The 22128-nt window shown below is 35.5% G+C and overlaps 1 protein-coding gene across 2 annotated transcripts in view; it reads right to left on the bottom strand.

The window, feature by feature from the left end:
• DCC (DCC netrin 1 receptor) overlaps positions 1–22128 on the bottom strand; it is a 1130837-nt gene that overhangs the window by 610958 nt on the left and 497751 nt on the right. For both annotated transcript variants that reach the window (XM_027068985.2, XM_027068988.2), the window contains exon 3: positions 758–1042. In XM_027068985.2, coding sequence (XP_026924786.1) covers positions 758–1042 — 285 coding nt within the window. The remainder of the gene's footprint in view (positions 1–757; positions 1043–22128) is intronic.

The raw sequence follows: 22128 nt of genomic DNA, 5'->3' as shown, positions 1-22128 counted from the left end.
TAGTCCAATGTTTCTCAGAAATGAGTACATGAATTGACGAGCAAATGAATGTTCAGTATTAACCTGGGGAAGGTTCTTAACCTTGCTGAACCTCACTTTCATCCTCTGAAAATGGGGATAATAATAACTACCTCTTAGAATGTTATCACAGGAAAATAAAATAATACATTAAAAGTGCTTAGCAGTGGGGTTACCTGGGCGACTCAGGCAGTTAAGCATCCAACTCTTGATTTTGGCTCAGGTCATGATCTCAGGGTTCAAGGGGTGAAATCCACGTTGGACTCTGCGCTCACAGCTCAGAGCCTGAAACCTACTTCAGATTCTCTCTCTCTCTCTCCCTCTCTCTCTCTCTCTCTCTCTCTGCCCCTCCCCTACTTGTGCACATTCATTCATTCATTCATTCATTCTCTCTCACTCTCAAAAATAAATAAATAAACTTTAAAAAATGCTTAGCAGTGAACTTTATGCAAAGATTTGTATATTAATAGGATGAGTGAATACATACAAAAATGAAGCCAAATATAAGGAAAATACCTGTTTCTCCACAAACTTCAACTACAACACTGGGAAGAATAAGGAATGCTTTTGGCATACCCTCATCTAATGACTCACTTAGAAAGAAAGAAAGGAATATGAAACAAAACTCCCAAACAGTACAGAACTTAAAAAATAATTACAAAGTATTCGTTAAAGGGAAAATCGTTGTTCAAACTACTTCAAAGAATATAATTCTGCTCTTTATTGAGCACAGCAGTACCTGACAAAATCCTGACTTCTGCTTCGTTTCCTGTTCTTGAGCTGGCTGGATTCCGGGCTAAGCATCGATAGACTCCAGTGTCCCCAGGTTGAAGTCTGCTGATCTGCAAGGCTCCAGAGGGCAACACCACCACTCGGGAATCACCTGGGATGGGAATCAGGTCTTGTTGGTTTTTTTGCCAATGTATTGTTGGCATAGGCTCCCCAATAACCTCACACTTGAGTAGCACTGTGTCTCCCATAAAGGCCGTGACAGATTCTGTCTGCGATAGGAACCTCAGTGGTCCTAGGGGAAAAACAAAGAAGGAAGGACAAATCTTTCAGATAAGGTACAATAATCACTAATAAAAATAATCACACCTGTACTCTTTGTAGAAAATTGTATTTTATATTTTGTCCAATTTCATCTCCTTTGCTCTTTATATTTTATGCATCTGACATTACAATAGTTCTGTGGCTAAAAAATTGATAAAGATATTGCCATTAATCTCTAGAAGCTTACTATTTTGTATTATTCATTCATAAAACAGTCTTGTAAAATAAACACAGCAGGCAAGGTCATCTTAACTTTAGACATGAGGGAACGGAGGTTCAGAGACATAAAATTCCACAATTCTGCAAATAAGACCTGGCTCTTTTGAATCCTGGTCCTTTGTGCTTCCTAGTACATGGCTTTGGACAAAGGACTATGAAGTTATGGGGATTCATGAAGGACTGGCCGTCCTGCTTAGCCTAGAGGAATTTCAAGATAGATGGGGGACATTAACCACCAATTGCAGTAACAGAAAACACTCTCATAGGAGTTGACTGCTTAAGGTAAATGATCATCAGTATTTTCAAGTTATGGTTGTGTTATACTGAGAAAATGAATTAGACTAGTTTGTGTTTCTAGCTTGGCTGGGCCACCTACACTGTATGAGTTCTTTGGTAACTTCTTTCATTTCTATGGGCTATAATATGGGGTAAGAGCCAACTCAACTCACACAACCACTGTGATTTCCATATACAATAACAGGTGAAAAAGATGCAATCATATGGATGATTAAGCAAATGTAGGGGAAAAAAGAAATGACGAAAATAAAATTAATTAATCATTACTGAGCATGAACACAGTGAAAGGAGCCTCCTCCATCATGATGTACATGAGAAGGTAGAAAATATTTTGATTCTGCCCTCTTGAATCCCCTTCTTGTGAACAGATGGATATTTATCACCACAGTGCTTTGACCACGAAAACTTTTAAAAAATGATTACAAACACATTTGAATGAATTATGCCATCACTGATATAACATTGGAGATTTTATTTTACAGTTAATTTCATTAAATAATTTTAAATTCTTTGACCCATGTTTCATTCATTACAGTTATATTCTAATATTTTTATTTTCATTTTAATCTTACTGGAATTGTTTTCATTGTGTGTGTATTTCAAAATAAAATTTAACTCATTCATCATTACCTCAAGTTTTTCTGATCATATTTTATGTTACCATGATTTTTTTAATTTTATAGATTTGTTTTCACCAAGTCAAAAATTTCTAGGTCCAGGTCCAAATTTTAACAATAAATTTTCCATCAATATGTAGTCAGTAGTCAATCTACTTGTGCTCAGTTTGAACTATTAGTTTTACTTTTTGGTCTATTAATTCTCACAAACTAATTTTCCCTACAATATGATAAAATTAATTTTTGTTTCAGTCAAAAGGGGAAAGGCAAGAATGACTTACTTAAAACATCATAATTTAATATGGGAAACAATCAGAAAGGCTGTAGAGAAGTCGCCTTCCCTAGGTGAAAGTGGAATTTCATATTTCTTTCAGGGATTAGAATATTTGAACTGCCAGATAACTGAATCTATGAAATAGGAAATTACATCAATATTGCATGTGGAATAGGTAGAAGCTGCCAAAGATGGTTTATCACTCATTATATCTCCACTCACATTAACAGGCCTGCAGATCTATAGAGGCAATATTAAGTTTGTTCTTTAGTAAGAATGATTAACCCTAGACCATACAGAACCATTCATACTTGTGGAAATATTAATTTATCAGTCAAAATGTATCCCACACATAAGGTACTAAAATTACTCATCTGGATCCCCAGTTAGGGCTCTGAAATCTGGATGCCTGGATCTGGTTATCTCAACACTACAAATGTGTCTACAGGGGGTGCCAGCTGCATGCATAATTCTATTTTTATTTAGTATTCAGAATTAATCTAGAACTATGCTGGATTAACCGCTGAGTAAAGAGACCAAAAGGATTCTGCTAACTTGTGTCCTGGCTAAAGAAATTGTTCAAAGTCCAATTTCTATACTCCTTGTAGTGTAGTGTCTAGAGTCTATTCAAAAGACGTACATTAATCTATAACCAATTGGCTAAAATGTAGATTTAAAGCATGTAATTAAACAGAGAATGGCTTGTATACACTACACAAGGCAAAACTGCAATGAATAGTTAGCCAGATGTTGTGAGGGTTTTTTTTTTTAATTTAATCATTTTCTTCTTGGCCTCTACTTCTAGTATTTTGTTTTGTAGTTAAGGAAATATGGTTGGGAATAATTTATCTACACATACAAATTATATGATTTATACAACACAGGTAAGAATAAAATATTTTGAATAAGTTGATAAAAATATCTGGATACTTATGTATATTCAACTATATGGTCTTGTATAAGTTATATACATTAGATAAAATTTGCAATACTTATTTTACATCTAAATGTCTGTGGTGATCCAAAAACCCATTTACTAAATTCTTAAGTATGGAATAAAATATTAAATGAAAGGGCATAAGCATACCTTAGGGATATTGTGGGTTCAATTCTAGAACACCATAATAAAGTGAATACTGCAATAAAGTAAGTAAAATAAACTTTTTGTTTTGCTGGCTCATATAAAAGCTATGTTTACACTATACTGTAAACTATTAAGTGTGCAATAGTATTATGTAAGATGCTTTAATTTAAAAGTACTTTATTGGTAAAAAAAAAATGCTAAGCATCATCTGGGCTTTCACCAAGTTGAAATCTTTTTCCAGTAGGAGGGTCTTGCCTCGATGTTGATGGATGCTGACTGATCAAAGTGGTGGCTGCTGAAAGCTGGGATGGCCATGGCAATTTCTTAAAATAAAACAACAATGAAGTTTGTTGCATTGATCAATTGTTAGTTTCACAAACAATTTCTCTGTAGCATGTGACGCTGTTTGATAGCATTTTACCCAGAGTAGAACTTCTTTCAAAATTGGAGTCTGCCCTCTCAAATTTTGCTGCTGCTTTTTCAACTAAGTTTATGTAATATCCCAAATCCTTGATTTTCATTTCAACAATCTTCATAGCAGTGAAGACCAGGAGTAGAATGCATCTCAAGAAACCACTTTCTTTGCTCATCCATAAGAAGCAACTCCTCATCTGTTGAGTTTTACATCAGATTGAAGCAATTCAGTCATATCACCTGGCTCCACTTCCAAATCTTGTCCTCTTGCTATTTCCATCAACATCTGCAGTTACTTCCTCCACTTGAACCCCTCCAAGTCATCCATGAGGGTTGGAATCAACTTCTTCCAAACTCCTATTAATGTTGGTATTTTGACTTCTCCGCATGAATCATAAATGTGCTTAGTGGCATCTACAATGGTGAATCTCTTGTAGAAGAGATTGACTCTGCCCTATTGTATCAGAGGAGTCACTATCTATGGCAGATTTGGTCTTACAAAATGTATTTCTTAAATAATAAGACTGGGAGGTCAAAATTACTTTTGATCCATGAGTTGCAGAATGGATGTTGTGCTAGCAGGCATGAAAACATTAATCATGTTGTGCATCTCCACCAGGGCTGTTAGGTGACCAAGTGCATTGTCAAAGGGTAGTAATATTTTGAAAGGAATTTTTTTTCTGTGCAGAATGTCTCAACAGTAGGCTTAAAATATTTAGTAAACCATGTTGCAAACAGATATGCTGTCATCTAGGCTTTGTTGTTGCATTTACAGAGCATAGGCAAACTAGATTTAGCATGATTCTTAAGAGCCCTATGATTTTCCGAATGGCAAATGAGCACTGGCTTCAACTTAAAGTCACCAGTTACAATAGCCCCTAACAAGAAAGTTAGCCTGTCCTTTGAAGCTTTGACTTCCCCTCTCTAGCATGGAAGTCCTAGATAGCATCTTCTTTCAATAGAAGGTTTTTTTTTGTCTACATTGAAAATCTGTTGTCTGTTGTAGCCACCTTCATTAATTATCTTAGCTAGACCTTTTGGATAACTTGCTGCAGCTTCTGGATCATCATTTGCTGTTTCTCTCTGCATTTTGATATCATAAGAAAGGATTCTTTCCTTAAACTTCATCAACCAACAACTGCTAGCTCCAAACATTCCTTCTGCAGCTTCTTCACCTCTCTCAGTCTTCACAGAATTGAAGAGACTTAGGGTCTTGCTCTGGATTAGGCTTTGACTGAAGAGAATGTTGTGGCTGGTTTGACCTTCTATCCAACTGCTAAAACTTTCTCCCTGTCGGCAGTCAGGCTGTTTCACTTTCTTATCATTTGTGTATTAACTAAAGAAGTACTTTCAATTTCCTTTAAGAACTTTTCCTCTACATTCACAATCTGGCTGATTGTTTGGGGCAAGAGGCCTTGCTTTTGGCCTGTCTTAGATTTTGATATACCTAACTTACTAAACTTGGTAACTTCCAGCTTTGGTTTTAAAATGAGACATGAATGACTTTCCCTTTAACTTCAACACTTAGAGGCCACTAGAGGGTTATTCATTATCTAATTTCAATATCTTTGTGTCTCAGGGAATAGGGAGGCCCAAGGAGAGGGAGAGGATGTGGGAATGGCCTGATGGTGCAGCAATCAGAACACACAGAATATTTATAGATCAATGTTTGATGAGCGTGGTTCATGGCACCCCAAAATAATTACAATAGTAACATCAAAGATCACTGATCACAGATAAGCATAACAAATACAATAATAATGAAAAACGTTTGTAACATTGTAAAAATTACCAAAATGTGACACAGAGACACAAAGTGAATAAATGCTGTTGGGAAAATAGGGCCAAAAGACGTGGGTGACACAGGATTGCCACAAACCTTCAATCTGTAAAAAAATATACAGTATCTATAAAGCCCAATAAGGCAAATTACAATAAAACAAGGTATGCCTGTACTCAAACTTATACTCAACAACCGGTTCCTTTATGTAAACTTCAACTAGCTGGAAGAATCATACAGAGGACATAAAATTGTATGTTAATATAATTAGACTTAATGAAATTGGCTAATATTACACATGTTTTTTCAGTATGCACTCTATGATGATTTCAGATTTTAATAAATGAGGTCAGAATCGCATCCTATTTAAAATTTAATGATGTAATAATGTTTGAAACTTTCAAATAGTTGATTATTTGACACAGTGAGAAATTATAAACCTAATTTGTAGCTTTTTCTTTTTGTCTCTGCAAAGCAAACCCAGCACATCAAAAAGCAATTGTAAGTTTACAAGGCTCTCTATGGCTTAAACTAATGCTCCCAATATTGTACCGAATTCTAGCACTCACATCTCTTGGTGCTGTAACAACCCAGCAACAGTATTAAGAGAAGAAGTTATAGGCTATCACCTCAGTACTATATTTTCAAGGCATGAGTATGAGCACGTAGTAATGAACATTAAACTCACTGTAACTCGTAAGAATGAAATACAGTATTTTTGGAAGAGCCATTTAATGCTCTAAGGCAATACAAATGATTCCCATGTTTCATTCATAGAGAGATACAAGTATAATTTTAACTACATTCTCATGAAAAATAGCTACCTGATCCACAAGAGCCTTTTTTGGAAAAAAAAAAAAAGTTTGGCTCAGACACATCTGATCCACTGTAATCAAAGCACAAGTGGTCTTCTTACCTCTATTCTTTTCTTGTCTTAATACATCCAAACATAGTAAAAGGTCAGTGTTCCTACATCACCAAAGTTTTTGCTTTACTTAAGAACCTCCAATCTCCCCCAAATTTTCCAGTATATTCTTATACCCCAAAAGCTGGTGCCCAAGAATATAGCACAAGGCACCTTTCGGGCTCAACTTCCACAACTCCTATAAAACAATTCTTGATCTATTGAACTGGTCTACTCCCTAAGCCTGGCTTCCTTTTAATTGTTTTTCTCATATCTCCTCTAAAAACCAAAACCAAAACCAAAACAAAACAAAAAAACAAAACAAAACAAAACAAAAACCTCTATCCTTACATCGACCTATCAAAATTGTGGTTTTCTTTTTTTTTTTCCAATATATTAAATTTATTGTCAAATTGGTTTCCATACAACACTCAGTGCTCATCCCAAAAGGTGCCCTCCTCAATACCCATCACCCACCCTCCCCTCCCTCCCACCCCCCATCACCCCTCAGTTTGTTCTCAGTTTTTAAGAGTCTCTTATGCTTTGGCTCTCTCCCACTCTAACCTCTTTTTTTTTTCCTTCCCCTCCCCCATGGGTTTCTGTTAAGTTTCTCAGCATCCACATAAGAGTGAAAACATATGGTATCTGTCTTTCTCTGTATGGCTTATTTCACTTAGCATCACACTCTCCAGTTCCATCCACGTTGCTACAAAGGGCCATATTTCGTTCTTTCTCATTGCCACATACTACTCCATTGTGTATATAAACCAAAATTGTGGTTTTCTTAAGGTACTGATTCAAGGAGCACCTGGGTGGCTCATTCGGCTAAGCATCCAACTCTTGGTTTCAGCTCAAGTCACAATTTCATGGATCATGAGACTGAGCCCCCCTTTGGGCTCTGCACTGTTGGCATAGTTGGAGCATGGTTGGGACTCTCTCTCTCTCTCTCTCTTTCTCTCTCTCTCTGCGCTTCCTCTACTCATCTGAGTGCACTCTCTGTCTTTCTAAATAAATAAATAAATATTTAAAAAGTTAAAAAGCACTGACTAAAAAAATTTCCTTTTCTCTAGTCTTGCTTACGAGAAATCATCTCACAAATCTTTGGAATTTTTACAGCACTGATAACTTACAGATAATATGACAATATCAGTTGTACCAATAAAAGCCCAAAAAGTGTTTACATATTTGTATATGTGAGGGTTTTCTTTGAGGGAGGGTATTTTATTTTACATCTCCAGAGTATGTCAAATATCTACAAAATACACAAATATTTGTTGAGGTTCTATGTGACTCTAAATGTTTAAAAAGAGCATTGCAGACATCCAGATGTTGATAACTGCATTTGAGTGTTGGTTCTATCACAATCTAACATACTCAGTGGCAGTCTGGGATGGTAAAGAAAACACATGGGTGCCAGATTACCTAGGGTCACTTCTATGCTTCACCATTTAACCAGCTCACCGTTTAACCCGACTTCAGACAAGGTGTCAGCGTTACCATTTGCACTATCATAAATCACCTTACCTAATCCTCACAATAGCCCTATAACTGTGTCCCTAGTTTACAGACAGAAGTAGAATAGGAGCAAAACTCATTCAAATGTTTACATTATGTACATTAATTTTTAGTATTGAATTATTATACTTCTTAACACACCTTATTTTCCCAACCCATGGTAATGTCTCAAGGGGAGTTTCTTCTATAGATCGGTACCCCTGCACTCCTCAACCCCCAAAGAGCCACGTAGTGCTGGGTAAACTCTGTTGTTTAGTAAGTACATTCTACCCTGGGTTGAATTCTCAGAGACCAACTTTGGCCTGAAATACTACACTATTAAAAATAGCATACAAACTTTTTTGAAAAAAACAAACGTATTTTTGGTACTTTCATGGAAGGCTTCCACTGTTAGCCTTGGTTCTGGGAAAGGCTGTTTCCAAGAATGAATTGCACTCAAGCTTTCAGCCTTCCTACTTAGTCTGGCCCAGGATGCTTCAGCAGTTTTAAATCATCTAGCCACCTCTGGACTCGCTGGAAGTGTTCCCTACCAGTGAACTTGCAGGTTCACATAATATCTGTACCTATGTGCATTAACAAAGGCCACCACTTATTCTGGAGGGATTCATTTGGGAACTATTAAAAGGAGAGAACATACTGCTTTGAATTTGGAAAAGTCAGACACGTATGGGAGCTTCATTTTATCCCCTGTCCTAGAAATGAGAAATACAGCACTTATAATTCAAATTTTATCAGTTCCTAATAGTCAGCAAAAGTGGCTGGGCTTCAGTATCAGAAATTTTACTGATGTCAACTACCCTAATTATAGTTGTACGGTAAGCCTTAAGTGTTGTTAGCAAGAGATACACAACCACTATGCAAGAACCGTGGTGAGATGGATTTCACCCTGTTTATTGTGGTTTTTGTACAAGATGCTTCAGTTTTCCTTTAGTCCAAATTTTAACACTAAAAGGATTCATTAGGGGTTCACCTATATATGTTACTTTGTAATGTTGCTCAAGGCCTTTAAACAGCCATAACTGCAATTCTTTTCTAAAATGTTTACTACCTACCCATGCAAGGAGTGAAGGTTTTACTCTTTTAAGCCCTTCAGTAACACAGCACTTGAATACCTGGGATTTAACAATGCCAGTTCAGTACCAGAATTCTCAGTTCCTCAGAGAGGCCTACCCCAAGCCTAGATAGACCCAATCATCTCTAGATGACTTTTTTGCACCATTTACTTCAATTGTAATTAACTATGGAATTGATGTAATAACCATCTTCCCGGCTAATCCATAAATTCCACAAAAGCAGGGCTAGGACTATTATATTGTGCACTCTGAGCACTTAGCACAGTGCATGGCATATGGTTGTCCATCAAATATTTCTGAATGAAAGAAAGATGCATTATCCACAAAATAATTTGTTTAGGCAAATATCATAGGGTCTAACCATTGGGAAGTCTAGGAAGGACATCAATGGCTAGGGAGGCATAAAGAGAAGGAGAAAGTATCTCTTCAGGGGGCATGATAAAGAGGAAAGTCTTATAAACATACATGAAGCCAAACCATAAAGGCTTTCATTTGAAAAGGGATTATGTTTGGGCAGCGGCAGGGGGCGGGTGGAGAGAAAAGAAGCTATGCCTAGTTCATCCATGAACATTTTTACCTAGCCTCATAAGTTTCAACTGTAGACCGATCATATACATTTTAAATGAGATTTCCCCATCCTTCCTTCCAAATCAGTGTCCTTGGGAACAACGTTATCAGTGGTCCCCAGGCCAGACCCTACTCAGCTGGGACAGCCTGGGCTATGGCTGCTGCCATCAATCAGATTCCAGCCAATACCTATTTCCTCAGGAGCTAGGCACACCAGTAACTGCTGGCTGTCACTGAGGCAGTAGAAATGTTAATAGCAAAAGCAGCAAACATTTTTCATTTAGGCTTTTCCTTTGTGATGCTAAAAAAATGAGGTAAAATATCACCATGGCAATGAATGAAAAGCTGCTAAATCTGCAGAGACATCAAAAGTGCTAGGCTCCCAGAATTAAAATAATGAGAACAATAGTCTCTCTGGACCCTTCCACCCATGCATACACACACCACACAGACTAGGAGAAATCTTTCCATCGGATCCAGTCAGAAAGTTTGAATATCTTAGACATGCACTCTCATTCACTGAATTCTAAACTACTTTGGTTTTTAAGCAAAAGTAGAAATAAAGCATTTCACAGTCCAGGTTTATGCCAAGACTCTCTGCCTCTAGGGAGGCCTCCCTCCACCCGCACACCCCTAGACTGGGCCTATTTCTTTTTAAAAATTCTAATCTGAAAATGGCACATTCTTCTGATTTGCCCTCTAGTCTCTTTGGCAGACTATCAGGATCCCCATCTCCTCCTATGGAAGGTCTAATTATTAAGTAATTAAAATTCATTTAATAAAAAGAGACTTATCAATTGGGGGACAGACTTTGGGGTTGGAAACATGCCTCGCTTTTAAATATTCAGCAATGTGGTGATATTCTACACCTGCCAGAGAGCTGCTATAAATGCTTTGTTTGCTCCAAATTAAAGCCTCAAGGATGTGTCCCTTCAAAGCCAGGACCTTGTTTGCCCTAGCTTAATTCGCAAATTAGCTGAGGGGAAGAAAATAGAGGTAATCCAAAGAAAAGTTCTCTAAATTTGGTCCTTCTGAGAAGCCCAAAGACCGAGAAAGGATTCTTAGAATTTGTTAAAAGCATATTTCTCCTGGTATGTCCCTCTGAGAGCTATCATTTTCCTTCCTCATTTTTGTCCCAGATTTTTGTTTCAGCTTCATTTTCATTGGCAACATTACAGACTTCTAGGTAGTTGGCTAAAGAGCAGTTGGATACATGTGGCATTGCAACATAAACCTAGTGAATATGTCTGGTGAGTGCCAGTCATACTCACCCAGTGTGTGATCTTATAAGAAATATCCACGTGGCTAATTAGTTGAACCTCAAAAGGTTGTTACAGAAGAAATATGAAAGGAAAAGGAAAATCATATAGGTGAATTACACAGTCAGTTTATCTGTCCAGGTCTGCAAGATTAGCACACAATAAACTCATCCTCTAGGTAAAAAATAGTTACGGAGAAATATCATAAAGTAAGTGTTTCTCAGAATCAGCTTTGAGGTCTGTCCACCATAAATGCTCTGAAGGATTGGTACTCTCCCTATCCTTGAAGACTAATTACACATAAGGCTTGGAAATAGATGGTCATTTTGGGTGTCCTGTAATCAAGAGCCAGTTTGAATGATGATCTATGATAATCTCACCAAGAGGCCCTGCTGGACTCTTGGCCTTCAAATCCATGGAGTATTTCAGGATTCTCCAAACCATGCTTCCTATTAACATCCCTAGGGCCTCTGGTAGCCTACATGGTGCCTTTATAAGAACTGGGGAAGTGTGATTTTTGAAGGAATTATGTTTAAAAATGTATTCCATAGGATCAGCCAACAATCCAGAGCTGGATTTCAGCTCCACACCCCAACTTTTCTCTAGAGACTGTTCTCAGCTATGAATTACACCCATGTACCATCCGCCCTGCTCTTCCTGATCTCATTATCAGCAATCAACACATGTATGATTCAGCCCCTATATGTCTTCTGTTAACTTCAGGGTCAACAGCGGTAGATTTGGGAAGCATTTGTCTAGGTAGCATTTAATAGCTTTTCTTTCATCCACCTGAGTTATTATATAATATCTATTTCTCAGTACAAGGTTAAATAATGAAGAAAGCTTTACCACCTTTCCTCAAACTTGCATGTTATTGTCTTCTTGGATATAGATCCTTCATAAAATCTAATCAAATTATATTGAATATCAATGTCATTATTCCACATGAAGATTAGAAATAATCCATTTTTATAGAAAGAGCTATAGAGCAACCCCTGTATAGTAGTGGCTACTTTTCCTCTTAGCTGTACTGTCATATCTTTGATGACTGAAACTGGTCTTCTATACAGTATATATATATACACACACACATATATATATATACACATACAATTATATACATACAATTATATACAATATATATATACATACAATTATATACATATATATGTATATATACATATATGTATAGTATATGTATATATATGTATATATATACAATTATGCATTTATATGTATATACAATTATATACTATATATACATACAATTATATACATATATATGTATATATACATGTATATGTATATATGTATATATATATACATACAATTATATACATACATTATATACAATACAATATATATATGCATACAATATATATACATATTATATATACATATTATATATGTATATTATGTATATTATATATACATAATATACATATTACATACATATGTATATATACATATATATGTGTGTATATATATATAAATATTATAGCACTTTAATCCATTAATCTTGTAAAGATTTCAAAATGACAACTAACAATCCTTCTGAGAGTATGAATTACCTTTGAAAAGTAATATGGTTTTGTGCATCATAACAATTTAATCCAAGAACTCTGCTTCTAGGAATCTATCCATAAATATATGAAGGAAAAAGTTAGTTATGTAAAATGATTCAGTATATCATTATATAAATGGTGAAGGATAGAAAATGGGCTAATTGTACAACTAATAATTGCTTAAGCAAATTATTGCGTATCCACTGTTCTTAAAATTATACAACCATGTAAAATTATATTAATACACATTTTTAAAGGTGAGAGAAAATTATTTTTCTTTTTTCCTAAAATAAGCATATCTTAAATATACAAAACGAAATTTTGCTAATGATTCTAATGCTCTCCTCAGTGTATTATATTCAATTGCAAGCTACTATTCAAAAACATATTTCATGAAGAAATGTTTCCCTCCACAGGCATTGACAAAAACTTTATTTTCATTCTCTACTTTGTAGATAAAATTCTTATTATAAAACCTGAGATTGGTTTATAATCAATAGTGAAAAATGAATAATTTTACAGAATTCAGGCTTAGGCTTCGCATCAAGCTTAAATCTCATTATGCATGGTTAATGAACGGTTACAACATTCATGAAAGTCGATTATGAATGTGGCTGATATTTGTTGTAACTACTTATAAATTGTACTTAACTGAAAGTAGGCAAATCATTCAAATAACAAAAAAGCTCTAAAAGTTGTATAGTTTGTTTCATATCATGTCATTGTCATCATCCCTTTCTCTACTTTATCTAGATTCCCCTGATAACCCTGCCATGAACCCCTTCTACCACTGATTATATCACCTTATGGAGATTTCCAAATTATTCATTCATGCAGTCAATGTGATGACTAATTTTATATATGAACTTGGCTGGGCCACGGGATGCCAGCGTATTTGGTTAAAAAATACTCTGGGTGTATATCTGAGGATGTTCCTTGGGATGGGTTAACACTTAAATTGGTAGACTGAGTAAAACAGATTGGCCTCCCCAATGTGAGTTGGCCTCAACCAATCCACTGAAGCCCTAGATAGAACAAAAAGGTAGAGTAAGAGAGAATTCACTCTCTGCCCATCTTCAAGCTGAACATTAGTCTCCTCATGCCTTCAAACTGAGACTCAGACTGGAACTTACTCCATCTGCTCTTTTGGTTCTCAGATTTTTGGACTCAAACTCAACCTACACCATTTGCTCTCCACGGTCTCTAGGTTGCCAAGTGTGGGTCCCTGGACTTCTTAGCCTCCTTAATCACATGAGTCAATCCTTTACAATAAGGAAACAGATAATCCTTGAAGAACATGGGGGTTAGGGGCACCAACTCCCTGCATAATCAAAACTTCATTTATAACTTTTGACTCCCCCAAAACATAATTACTAGTAACCTACTGTTGACCAGAAACCTTACTGATAACATAAACAGTTAATGAACATCTATTTTATATCTTATACGTATTATATACCATAGTCTTAAAATCAAGTAAGGTGTAGAAAAGAAAATGTTACCAAGATAATTATAAGGAAGAGAAAATACATTTACAGTACTGCACTTCATTTATATATAAAAAAACAATCTGTGCATAAATGGATCCACAGAGTTCAAACTTACGATGTTCAAAAGTCATATATTCTACTGGTTCTGTTTCTCTGGAATACTCAGACTAATATAATCTGTTCACATTCACTGGACACCTAATGTGTAGCAGGCATCATCCTACTTGCCTAAAGCATAAAATGACAAAATGAACATTAATACTAGCTTTTTCCTCAAACAGCTCATAGTCTGGTAAGGAGAGCAAATACATAAGAACAATCAATACTATATAAGTACACTGCACTGTGGAAGCAGAGATGAAGTAAGTCTTAGTAATGCCTGTTAGAAAAGGAATACTAAGAAAAGAGATCCAGAAATGGTGGAATATGAGCTGGGTCTTGAATAATGAATGACTTTTCAACAGGTACCCAAGATCCAAAAGGACATTCTCAACAGAGAAACAATATGGGGGAAAACAAAACAAAACAAAACAAAACAAAACAAAACAAAACAAAACACAGTGAATCTGAAGACGACAATATTTTTTAGAGATGGTAAGTAATTCAGTAAATAATGGAAAAGCACTAACGCATCTCTCTAACTGGTTTTTTCTAACGTATAGAAGAGACTAGTATTAAAGACAGCTTCTTTAATTTTATCATAAGACATGTGTATTTGACTACAAAAGTACTATAAGCTCCATGAGAGCGGAATCAGTAACTCCTATGTCTTGGTATTACTCCCCTGGTACACAGTGGCACTCAATAAATATTGATTTATCTCCATATTAATGAACAAAAAATAACAGTGGTGTTATATTAACACATTATGTTATATAATAAATTATACTATTTTATATTTATGTTAACATGCAGTCACTCCTCTAGATTATGGAAATTTAGAGAAGTATGAGATTCACATTCAGCATACCGCATGAGTGAAACATGACAAAGCCCCAGTAAGAGTGAATAAGTAGAAAAGCTTAGTAAAAGATTATCTTATCAGTTTCAAAGGTTATTGAAACAAGAGTCTATCTGGCTATGAGTGTTTCAAACTTTCAATTGAGCATATTATACAGGGGATTAAATAACCTTTTACTTGTCAATCTAGTAACTCACTTACTGTTGTTAGTACCAGTAGCATTTACAGAGTACATACTAGATACTATATCAGTCATAGTAATATAAAATAGAGCCTTCGCATGGCTGTAAAGGGCCCTATGGAAGTTCGCTGACAATCTAGTTTTACTTGCTTGCTTGGACTTGGTAGGACCACCTTCCTCTCGGTAAAAATGATTTTTTTTCCTGTCAAAAATATGCAGCTGAGTCCTATATTCAGAACTTGTAGATACAGACCAAAAAAAGGAGAAACCAAAATGAAATAAGTTTTCAATTCAAATAGGCAGCAGAGAGAGTAATGTTGCTTGATACCTTTATTTCAGTACATAACTGATTAAAATTAACTTGATAATAGCTAAGATTCACATCAAATATATCAAAATGATTCCTTTTTTTCTCTCATAATTTAATAACTTTGTTTTTCCTCTCCACAAAATCTATCAGTAACATGAGAATCAAGAAAACCCAGCAAAAATAATAATTTATATTAAAGACTTCTGATAAATTTATGTAATTTTTATTTTGATTTGGAAGTACCTCCTGGGAGAAAATTGGAGCTAATGAAATACCTGTGCATGCCAGACATTTGCACAATGAAAATATAAAGCCAAAGTATTTCAGCTTAACTGCTGAATTTGTGTGAATTTCTACCTTCTCTACTGAGACCCTGAGCAAATAAAAACTTTTTAAAGAACAATCAAATTTTTGGTGGCTTAGCCCAGAGTAACCAAATATATCTGATACAATGAGTCATTCAAAAGGAAAAAAAAATGGAATATTTGACACCTACATTCATAGTTTGGGATATATCTCAGATTCATCTAAATCAAAGTCCACTACAAGTGTCTGAAATAATCATTTATTCAGACTTAACTGTTTTGCACTTATTCCCAAGTAATCATTTGGCTGTGAGAGAATTTCAGTAAATGAGAGAATGTTAAATCATCCTTCCTGAAAATCTTTCAGTTGTGGACTCATTCTCCTGGCCCCACATGTGTCATATTACTTGGACTAAGGAGTAAGATGAAAAAAGGGGCATGCATGAGTAGTCACAGGCACATTTTCCTCCTGATTCTAAGGGGACCAGAAGTGGGGTCCAGGTGTATGTGGTAGGAAGTAAAATGTTCCTTCAGAATAGCTTTAAGCCTCAGATGCCTGAGCAGCTTAGTCGGTTAAGTGACCGACCGACTCTTGACTTCAGCCCAGGTCATGATCTCACTATACGTGAATTCAAGTCCCGCATCTGGCTTTGCACTGACAATACAAAGCCTGCGTGGGATTCTCTCTCTCCCTCTCTCTCTGCCCTTCCCCTGATCTCTTTCTCTCTCTCAAAAATAAATAAATGTTAAAAAAAATAATAGCTTTAAGCCTCAAGTATTAGCATACTTGCACAATTTTTAGGGAATCAGCAATGATACTACTTCTAAGCTTGTTTATTGATCTTGCCAGATCTTAGAACTATAAATGTAAAAAGAAGCATTAAAGTACTAAAAATATTTGTAAAAAAACCAAACCAAAACAACAACAACAAAAACATGGCTCTTTAATAGAGCATGATTTTGAAGAATGCTAGGCAAGAAGGAGCCTAGCAAAAGATTAGACCGGAGATGTAGGCAGGGGTAGATAATTCAGCTGTCTTATACCATCTCAGTAAGTTTGGACTTTATTTCAACGACATTCAGAAATTATTAAGAGATTCTGAACAAGGAAAATGCATGATTGGATATACATTTTTTTGAAGATCATTCTGGCTGTTCAGAGAATATTTGTAGTTTTAGGGTATTAGAGAAGGAAAAAGTACAATCTGGAATCTTAGATAGAAATGTAATAGTAGGGGCATCTGGGTGGCTCAGTTGGTTAAGCACCCAATTCTTGATTTCAGCTCAGGTCATGATTGCCCAGATCATGGAATCCAGCCCCACCCAGGTTCTGCATTGACAGTGTGAAGTCCACTTGGGATTCTTTCTCTCCCTCTCTCTCTGCCACTCTCCAGTTCATGCTCTCTCTCAAAATAAACATTAAAAAAAAAGAGAAAGAAAAGAAAAGAAATGCAACATCATCTACGTGAAAGAAAATACGGCTTGTGTTGGGAAAGGCAGAGCCCAGCATGCAGTCTCTTGACCCCACCAGGCTACATGAAAATGGGCCTAGGACCTTGAACACATCCTTACCAAGAGATAAAGAGCCCATACAATTTGTGCTGAGTTTATAGCCTAGAATGAGAATAGTTTTCCCTTTTTCAGGCGCAAGGAATACTCCTTTGTTCTGCTTAAGTTTGTATGTAAGTGGCCTTCAGACACACTCGCAGCTCTGAATATCTAAAACTCCACAGATAAGGGATTAGCTTGCTGTGCAAGAGGAGTGTGAGTAGGGCAACTTCCCTGCATCAGCTGCCAGGGGACCCACAAGCCATGGGGTCTGACACCCAGGACTGGAGCTGAAATCGGTGTCTTCTCTATGTGACCACAGCATTGTTCTAACCACTGCTTGACTGTGTTGTGATTTCCTTGGCAACTCTGATACCAAGATGCAGTAGGCAGAGTATCTGGAGTCCTCCCCTGGGATTGATGACCAGTGCACAGTGTTCTGCTTCACAGCTTGGGCAAATGAGGTAGCAGTGGGAATGGAGAAAAAGAAAGAGCCAGGTATATTTTGAGTCATGATTAAAAGGACCTGTTGAAGCCATAGTGTGGTTTATAAGGGAAAGGGGTAAGTCAAAATGAGCTCAGGTCTCATAAAATATTTAGGTTGCGATGGGAGGAATTTTGCTTGGGTTAAAGTGAGTCAACTGTGGTGGTTTGGAAGAAAGTAACAACAACAACAAAAAGATAATTGAATAAGAGATGCTGTACTAAAAACTGAACTAAAGTAAGAGATAAGCTCAGTTACTGAACATAAATCTTGGAATCTCAAGAATGAAAAATCTAGAAAATGTGATCATCAAAGTTCCTTGCATTTATAAATTTATATAACTTTGTGATTTTATATTTAAACAACCTAATATCTAGTCAGACCTTACATTCATGCACCAACATTTAACAGAATTAATCTAATAGACACACCAGACAGTGTTAAACATTAAAGATACAGAGGCAAAATAAGACATTTCTCATCATTGTCCAAATGGAGCTGCCAATCTAGTAACAGACGCAACACTCATGGTGTTTACCATGAATGTTTACCATGAATAGTCATAATAGAGGGCTTAAAAATAAGTTTGGAGATTTATGGTTGAGAGGAGACAATAAAATTTGTCCAAAGTTATAAAAAGTGACCAACTCAAGTTAATTTGAACTATAATAACAAGTAAACTATCTTATAATTTATTGAGGCTTTTCATTAATTTAGATCACTTACCCTAATTTATTTTGACCTTGTAGACAGAACTCTTGTTCCTACTGGCTATCTAAAATACCACTATCTTAAAGTCATACAGCTTTCAACAGAAAGAAGATCAAAAGTATAAGTTTAAAACCTCTAGATTTATCCTATATGTTGCCAAGTTCTTTCAGTTCACTTTGAATTTTACTTTGTTTTGCCTGGGTGGCTCAGTCGGTTAAGTGAATTTTACTTTGTTTGAAGTAAACTCATTTTATGTATTTTACTCTGCCCTTGGCCTCAGCATTTGAGAATGTGAGACAGTCTTTAGAGTGATTTACAGATACTCCTACATCAGAATGGTGTCTAAGACACATATTGACATTTTACAGTAATCTGCATTTGTCCCTTCCAGAAATATGCTATTGAACTGAGTCTTAGATCTGGAGCCATCTAGGAAGATGCCATGAAGTCCATCAATCTGATGTCATCATCTGATGACTGATGTGTGAGGTACATCTTTAAGACAATGTCTCACCTGTAAATTTACCAAGGATTAACTTGATAAAACTTAAATTGGGGGAATCTCAGAGCATAGGTTATTTCCAAAATTTCTTATCAGATATGTACACAGGGAATATATTTTTCTTGGGTTTATGAGATCATTTACTCTCATTTTAAGTCTGATCATATTGGTGAATGATTATTTTTGTTTTGTCCATTTAGGTAAAGAGCCATCAGTTATCTTTATCTCCTATAACTTTCCTTTAATAACCATATGTTATATTCTAAATGGTCTTCCCACTGAGCTCCTGAATATGGCTTTGTACTTTCGATCTACCTCCTCAGTTTTGTCACTCTCTGCTCTCCCCCTTCTTGTCTTATTTCTTTACATTTTTACACCTCATGAGGGCTGACCCTTGGCTGTATTTGTTTACTGTTGTATTCTCAGTGTCTGGTACTTAGGCACCCAAATATTTGCTGAATGTTCAAGTAAAATATCTGAACCTAACTCAACTTTCTACATCCAAAACAAAACCGTTTTTCCCTTTTCTCTTCTGATATCTCATTGATTTATTCTCAGTGGCACTCATTTGGCAATTATCAACTACTTATGGGTATTGTTATTATATTTTTATGCATCCCTTTTTTTAACTTTTTTTAATCTTTATTTATTTTTGTGAAAGAGAGAAAGAACATGCAAGCAGGGGAGGGGCAGAGAGAGAGGGAGACACAAAATCCGAAGCAGGCTCCAGGCTCTGGGCTGGCAGCACAGAGCCCGATGTGGGGCTCGAACCCATGAAACACGAGTTCATGACCTGAGCTGAACTCAGATGCTCAACCGACTGAGCCATCTAAGCACCCCTATGCATTTCTTCTTATATCCAATTAAATTTTAGATTGCTCAAGAATAGATATATTGCACTATTTTTTGTGAACATTCATGGCACAGTGTGTTACATACTGAAGACACTGAATAGTACTCTCCTTTTAAGTCTGATCATATTAAGAAATGATTATTTTTGTTTTTCCCATTTAGGTAAAGAGCCATCAATTAAGGAAATTCTAAAACAGCTGGCTTCAAAAAATAATAAAATAAAATAAAATAAAAAGTAAGCTTCAGTTGATTCATTTCATCTTAAAGTTATGATGACTGGTCCTTTTCATTGCTGTGTATTTTAGTGGTGACTTCCATTTATGGGAAATTCTTATTATTATAGTGTAAAATTTATAACTTGTAATAATTTAGACCCTAAAGAATTATATTATCTATCTATCTACCTACCTATCTACCTACCTACCTATTTATCTATAAAACCTAAAAGAATTGGGTTATCTTTGAAAGAGCTATCAAGAAAAAGTTATGTGAGCAAATTAATTGTGTACACCAGATTTATAATAATGTCTACCTTTTTTTTAAAGTAACCATTCCTGATTCAGAAATGTAGAAATTGGTTATGCATTTCTAGCCCACTTAACAATCCCTGCTCTATACTGATGGCTTTGATGTCAATGGCTTTTTACTCTACAAATATTCTACAAGATTCTTGAAATTAAAAATAAAACTTCAATTCCTTTGTATTCTCGTCTACCCAGCACAGTACCTTTGTAGTAGGTAGTCAATGGCTATTGGTTGATTGAATATTGAAACACTGATCTTTCATCTGTATTACTTCTATAGAATTTCTATCTTCCAATAATCATCTACCGTCATTTCCAGAATTTTTAAGTGGTTTTAGGAAAGGGAGTAAGAAGATAAACAAATCTTAGATTCATCACTTAAAGGTGGAAGAGGTTTTAGAACCCAAATAAATCCAATTATTTCATTTTATGGAAAAATATGCAAATATAAGCAATTATACAAAATTCATATTTTTTACACAAATATATAAAATTAATAGTTTTACCCCATCCCCAATTTTCCCCCAATTTTTATCTATGAGAGTTTCTCTACATCTGAATGCATGCCTATATCTGATATATTGACATATGTATATATGCGTATGTATTAGCATGCTTAATAAATGTGCATGTTTGTATACGTATGTGTCTATATATGTATGTTACATAGATATAGATACAGATATATAGAGAAGTGTGTGTGCATACCTATATACACACAACTATATTCAAATATACACAGTCCCCCTATATTTCATGTGATTTTATGCCTACATATGCACACTTACTTTATATTATATTCATGCAAAAATGTAAGTTAATCATTGAAATGAGCAGAGAATTAATTAGGGAAAGCAATCATATTATAATAGTACATTGTTCTTAGTTGTTACAAATCAATTCTATCTTACATAACTGAAATGATTAATAGCTATTTCATCATTAATATATATGTATGTATCTGCCCTTTAAAAAACATAACACTTTCCCTAAGTGCTCCTTTCCACTAGCATTTTGTTATCAGAACTAAAATCTAAAAAATAAGCTTACTCCAATAATATCATTTAGAGATATGGCAATAATCTTATAAATATGAACTTGTCTATAATACAGATTTTTTAATATGATTCAAACTCATGAGAGAAGATGACTTATTATTCACACTAAGCTGAACTGCTAATTTTCAGAGACAAATGCACCTGTGGAAAAAGAAATCATATCTTTAAATTGTATTATCCACTGACAAGACCACATACTGTTTTGTCCTTGTTGTTAATGCAGAAATCAGAGGGTGTAAATCTCTTCATCTTCCTGTCAGCACTTCTGGCCAGGGTGTTAATGGCCTGCAGCCAGGAAGTTGTATAGGCTTCCAGCCAATCAGCAATGAAACCATTTAATAGGCTTTCCAAACAGGAAGCACAAGTTGGGGAGGTGGGGGAACTCATTGCTAATGCATTTAGATGAAAACATATTTTAAATCTGCAATTAAAACAAGGGACAAGAAATCTTCATCCTTTTTTGACATAAAGTGGATAGAAAATGCTTCATTTAAGCAAAAGGCTAATTTTACACTGAAAACACATTATCAGCATCTTAACAGATTTCTTTTCAAAGACTAAAC

The sequence above is a fragment of the Acinonyx jubatus genome, chromosome D3 (assembly GCF_027475565.1).
Source record: "Acinonyx jubatus isolate Ajub_Pintada_27869175 chromosome D3, VMU_Ajub_asm_v1.0, whole genome shotgun sequence".
NCBI classification, from domain to species: domain Eukaryota; kingdom Metazoa; phylum Chordata; class Mammalia; order Carnivora; family Felidae; genus Acinonyx; species Acinonyx jubatus.
The sequence above is the reverse complement of the archived record's forward strand: the minus strand, read 5'-3'. Positions and strand labels throughout refer to the sequence as shown.